The sequence below is a fragment of the Alexandromys fortis genome, unplaced genomic scaffold, assembly GCF_014885135.2.
Source record: "Alexandromys fortis isolate MF-2015 unplaced genomic scaffold, M_Fortis_MF-2015_v1.1 scaffold_15, whole genome shotgun sequence".
Taxonomy (NCBI): Eukaryota; Metazoa; Chordata; class Mammalia; order Rodentia; family Cricetidae; genus Alexandromys; species Alexandromys fortis.
In genome coordinates, this window is record NW_026067911.1 from 18,625 (window position 1) to 24,867 (window position 6,243).

Genomic DNA, 6,243 nt, shown 5'->3' on the forward strand with positions numbered 1-6,243 from the left:
GGACAGACAGAAGGACTGTTAGTGGTGGGCAGACAGAAGGACTGTTAGTGGTGGACAGACAGAAGGACTGTTAGTGGTAGACTGGTTTGTCCAGAAGCCTCCCTGTGCCCTTTTGGGATGTGGACCATCATGAGGAGGAAGGACACTCCTCCACTGACATCTCTCTGACACGTCTTTAGGTCCATCTGGGGACATTCCAAATTAAAACTCTTGTCACCTGGACACTTCCTCACCTTCCTCTACTCCTGGCCGCCTCCCCACCTGGTGTCTCAGCTCCTCTTGGAGCTGGCTCTCCAGCCATGGCTGACCACCCGTCTCTCCTCTCTTCCCCTCCTCCAGGAGCTGTCTACTCTGTCTGTCCCTCTCTCTGGATCCTTCTGATTCTCTCAGCTCTGAAACCTACTCTACAAAAGTCCAGCAGGTACTCGGGCAGCTTCTCTAGGCCCTCCTGTGTCTCTAAGATAATGGAACCTCCCTCTGACAGAATTCCTATTCCCAACACTTTTCCCTCAGCCTCTCCCACATCCTCTTCACTCCGCTTCTGAAAGATGTCTTCTGTCCTGCTTGCCCTGTCTCTCAGCACCCATCGCCACCCGCGGCTTTTCCGTTCACACAGACCCCTCACCTGCCTCCTCTAGTCTCTTTCCTCCTTAGACTTGGGGACCCCATTAAAGCCCTACTGCAAATAGTTTGGTCTCCGTACAGACTAGACAATCACTCTCCATGGCCAGAAATTGGCCAAATTCTCAGCTTGTGACAACTTCTGCCACCACACAAACAAATGATCCGAAAGTCCCCTTTTCTCTAAGCTTTCTCTGCTTGTCCCAAAAATCTTATCCTCTGGGCTTCTTTGCTCTAAGCTGCTCTGGTCCCCTCCCTCTGACCATGGGATTCATTCTTAAAGATTCAAATCTCTTTGGCGTATAGATAATACTAAAAATGGTTTTGTACACTGATCTACTAAAAGAGGGGCTCTAGAGTTGAGTTACAGCGTCTCTCCAGACCCAAGCATGCTCATTTAAAAGCTTCCTCCAAAGTCTGTGTCTCGGGTCCAGCTGGCCACCTGACTCTATGACAGAGAAGGAAAGCAAAGAGAAACAGCCCCAAAAAGGGAAAGACACCATGTGTTTTAGAACACTAGCGCAAACTACACCCACTAAGGGTTACCGCTGCTCACCTCACCCCGTTCTTGGTTTTATTGAGCTTTCTGAACACTCCTTCTCGTCTATCTCTGAAACTTTCGCTGAAGTACAAACTTCATCTCAAGATTTATAAGACCATTGTGCAAACTTCCCGTATCTCAGGATTTTTAAGTTTGCTTGGTATATTTTTTTAAGATCTGTAATAAAAAAGTTAGCTTAAAACTTGTAACAGAAAGGGCTCATAGGGAAAAAATCTATACATCGGTAATCTCAACTTGCTAAAACACACTTCTATGGAACTTGGATTCGATGCTTGTTTAGAAAAATAGATGTTTATAAAAAGCAAAAAACAAAAGTGTGTGCCTGATGGCTCACTTTGGAATAAATAGCCACCAAGAGACCGGCAGGCATGGGATCTTGGTTAAGGTGACCATGTGATACAAACCAACTAAGGCAGCACCCACAAAACTTCGTGTGATACTGAGCCCCTGCTTGTCACTGTACTCCTAGCTGGGATTAAAAGTGCAACACCAGGCCTCCAAGATATTTAGGATTAGGATGGATTTTTGCATGGAGATTGTTTTGTTTTGAGGGTAAAAAGTAACGGATGAGAACAAGAGCAGGAACGAGGCTCCTGGAAGAGGACTTAAAACCATGTTTGATGATTGGGAGTTATGAATTCCTAAGATTACAAGGTCTACTCAGGTTAATAGAAACTGACTTAAAGATGCATGTCTAACTACTTATGTCTTTGCTAGCTGTGTTCGACACCCGGCTTCTAAAAACTTTTTTTTTTTTTAGATAAGGAACATGTTTGATGAATAAGGTTTATTAATTCCTAAGGTCCATTCAGGCTAGCAAAAACTAACCTGAAGACGTATGTCAGCCTCTTTGTCTTTGCTAATTTTTTAAAGCTTTAGCTATTTGGATAAATTGACTCATACAAGAAATTATGACATTCTACAAAGGTACACTAAGAAAGGACCAGGAGTCTGGAGAGATGGCTCAGTGGTTAAGAGCACTGGCTGCTCTTCTAGAGGACCTGAGCTCAATTCCCAGCAACCACACGGTCACTCAAAACCATCTGTAATAAGATTTGGCACCCTCTCCTGACCAGCAGGCATACATGAAGACAGAACACTATATACATGAAAAATAAATAGAGAGAGAGAGAGAGAGAGAGAGAGGAAGGACCAGGAAAGCAAGGTTTCCAGTCTCTCTGTGAACTATACTTTTATCTTATTTTATCTTGATGCTAAAGGATCTTCGATTAAATCTCTAATTGTAATTTTTCAGGCTCAAACTTAACAGGAATAAAACTGCAAAATCCTAATCTTATAAAAGCCAAGAACTTGTAAACTGTTAAAGATAATTAAGACATGCAAGTTACGGTCAGTTACCGCATAAATGATTAGTCTTTTAAGGGGCTCAGAACATAACTTATGCTGAGTACAAATGTTATTCATTTACAGGGACATTTAGTCTTCCGAACACGTTGTCAAGATTGAGCCAAAATCAAGTAAAGCTTGTTAAAAAAAAAAAAATCAGGTATACTTAACAAATTCAATGATAGCCATCAAATCTCTCAGAGAGAGAGAGAGAGAGAGAGAGAGAGAGAGAGAGAGAGATCTGCTGAAAAACATTTGAGGTAGTTAGTGGAAAAAAAAAAGCTTCCTGTGACAGGCAGAAACGGCAGCTGCAGCTCCTGATAGCCCTCACGTCTTCTTTGAGAAATGGGGCAATGGACTTCACCTCGACTGTGGCTCAAATATCATCGGGCGCATTTCTGCCCTTCAGTTTGCCATTCGCCAGAACCCTGCCAAAACCATGGAAAAGTGGGACACTGAAAAAATCCGCCTTTCCTGGCCTTGCCAAGGCAGGTCAGTTCCCCAAGTACCTCCTCTTGAGAAAAGTTTCTTGGATCTTTCTGGGCCTGTGGCCAAAGACCGATGCTGCCCAAAGAACTCGGCCCCCCCCCCCCCAAAAAAGTCACCGAGATTACCAAGGAGGAGCCCAGGCAGCCTATCCAGATAGAGGGTAAGTCTTGGTCATTCTTAACTGATACAGAGGCCATTTGGTCTATAATTCCTACTCAGATTTATTCTTCTCAGTTCTATGACGGGGTCAGACAGTTTAGCTGACCTCAGCCAGCCCCTCCCAGTAGGTTACAGCTGCCAGATCCGTCCAATCAGAGCTAGAAAGTCTGTTTCACTTTGGGAACATCTTGGTTTTACAATAACTTGGGGTACAAAAGTTATACGCGTTACTTGCTGATGGTACAAATTTTAAAAACTCTAAATAAATAAAAAAGGGTTTTCGGGCTGAGGCCCGACCAGGCTTTGCTTCTCTTAGGGTCCCCTGCTGAGAAAGGCAGACTTGCAGACAGCTTTGCCTTGCTGACAGGCTTCATGCTGAGAAGGGAAACTCAGAAAACATACTTCCATGTTTTTAAAAAAGATGCTTTTTACTATTCCTTTACTTAAAGAAATTGCTCTCAGTAATCAACCACCTCAGTGGCCCTTGCTCCACAACTGACAACCTAAACTTGGCCCGGTGAACTGACATTATGGCGGGACAGAATCCAGCCCTCCCTGCAAGTCGTCCTCCGACCTCACAAGAGCACCAGGGCTGGCATGTACCTGTCCCGCTCAGAAGATTAAACAAATGAAAAAGAAGTGATAATAATAGAACAACGAAGCAAGAAAAACTGGGTACAAGCACGCCCAGGAGCCCTACCTACCATGTCCATCCCCAGAAGTAATGGCAAAAGGACCGGGAAGCGGAGACTCCTTCATCTCCAGGACTGGTTTACAGAACACACTTCCCAGGATTACTTGGCAGCCCAGATTCACTCTAACACACTTGCACCAAGGATTTAATTAAGCAAACAGAAGACCTCCCTCATCCTAAGCACAGAATACTACCAAAAAGCTGAAATAGCTAAAGTGCCCATCAGACGAGCCTCTTCCAAGGCTCAAGACATCTAGCGGCTCCCAGTACAATCTATGCTCAAACCTCAGCTGCTAAGATGACGGAGCCCAGACACTGATATACACTGGATGCTCTCAGACACCAGAGACACGGCAGATGCTGTCAGGCATCTCTGAAACCGGGGCAACGAAAGGGGTGGAGAGCGATTTGAGGGCAGGCAGACCCATCACTATGTAAAATCCGCAAAGGCGAAGCTCAACGCCAAAGCATTCTGACTGGGTTCCTATGTCTAAGGAAGACAAAAGGAAAGGCATTAAGATTTTTTAAAATAAAGCGTCCGTTGATTTTATATGAACTGTCCCCAGAGGAAACCCTTTAAAAAGTGTCACCCGGTATGTGGAGGAAAAAAATAAATCAAAACCAATCAACCAAAACCTATGCCTACTTGAAATGCAGCATGGGAAATAGGTGTTAATATTGTTATTATTCTTAAAGTCAGAAAAAGAAAAAAAATAAAGTCAGCGGTTGGAAATAAATAGAGTCGGGAGATGCAAATTCAGGAATCTTCCGCCACCCATGAGAGAAGCGAGGTTGGGGGAAGAGCAGGCGTCTGGATGCGAGGTTCTGCTTCGCGTGTATTTGGAACGCCCGGGAGGAGGGACCGGCCACCACACAGAACACAGCTCCTTCCACTGCGGGAAACCCATACCGAGGCTAGCACATGCCCTAACCCCGGCGATCCTGGTCATCGCCACCCAATTCGAGCTGCTGGACCGGAGCGCTGAGGACCCAGCGGGGAGCCAGCCGCCCTCCAGCGAGTCACCCGTCAGGGCGGCCTTCACCCCCAGCCCAGCAAGGGAAGCCCACCGCCCAGCAGCTCGGGGGCGCGGCAGGACACGGGGGCCTCCAGCACACCCACGGGGGACTCGACCCCGCCACCCCCAGAGCCGTTCGAGGAGGGCGGGGCCGCCACAGCGTCCCTCCGGGAGCCGGGTCCCTCAGCTCGCCGCGCCACGCACACACACGGCAGCTGGCTCTCCGTGCCCTCCGTCCTCCCTCCCCGACGGGCGATCGCAGCCGGTTCCCACCGGCTCCACACAGCCTCCCTCCGGTGTCCGGGCGCCACGCACACTCACCATTGCGGCCCGGCGTCTGCGGCGCCCGAGTCCTCCCGTGACGGCCCGGCACCCGCCAGACGCAGGGCAAACGGATGCGGCGGGGCCGAGCGAGCGTCCACACCGGAAGAGACCCAGCCTGAGCAGGATTCCAAGATCCTGGACTTCAGAAACAAAACGTGAAAGCCCGCCCCCGCCACCCTTTCTGAACGTCTGATTGGAAGGTCTGACTATCGGGATGCCACTGATTGGATGACTTTCAGGTCCCGCCCCATCAAGCCCCAGCACTACCCTAGGAAACTGGAATGACAAGTCGTAGTAAAGCTGACCCTAAAGGGGACATCTGTATTTAATCTTGTATATAAGAGCATACCGATTTATGAATCGTATGTATGTATATTATTCTCTGAATTCTGTTCCCGAATTCTAAATTTTAAAATGGGAAGCAATCCCCTGAATTAGCAATATTCAATATTAAAAGGGGGAGTAACACTCAGTATATCCAAAATGTTATCATTATGCGGAATTGCTGCTACTGATACATATATATGCATATGTACATATACACATGTATTATTACTGATGTATATATACACATTACAAGAAACATTGGGTATATATACAAGAAATACTGTGCATACACACACACACACACACACACAAATTTTGGTTACTGTACTAAATTGTCAAGATTCATCAAGTCTTCAGCAGGTTTCAGTTCAGGCCCGTCCATTCCTCCTCTGAGGCGAGGGGCCTGAGAATTTCTCCCATTTATGTCAGAGGTGAAGAAATGCAATTCCCTGCCAATATTTCTCTTAGGCCCAGGGCATGGGAGTAACAGGGTCCTCAAAGAGAGCAGGGGCTTCAACCAGGAGGGGCCCACAGGTGGGGATGGGAGGGAAGCCCGTGTTTCCTGACCCTTTTACGGACTTGCTCTCTGTAGCTTAAATGAATTAAAGCCAAAACTCATTTTGTTTAGTTTTCAGTTTGGCTTTGGACCTAACTGAGAGGCTGTGGACATCTGTGTTCTCCTGTGATGTGGAGTACTGTGTAAA

General features: G+C 46.9%; 1 protein-coding gene across 3 annotated transcripts in view; it reads right to left on the minus strand.

Annotated features, from left to right (window-relative positions):
* The window catches only part of LOC126499271 (zinc finger protein 736-like), an 11,050-nt gene extending 5,644 nt beyond the window's left edge, over positions 1 to 5,406 (minus strand). For all 3 annotated transcript variants that reach the window (XM_050138419.1, XM_050138418.1, XM_050138420.1), the window contains exon 1: positions 5,210 to 5,406. In XM_050138419.1, coding sequence (XP_049994376.1) covers positions 5,210 to 5,212 — 3 coding nt within the window. In that variant the 5' untranslated portion in view covers positions 5,213 to 5,406. The remainder of the gene's footprint in view (positions 1 to 5,209) is intronic.
* Positions 5,407 to 6,243: the final 837 nt, after the last annotated feature.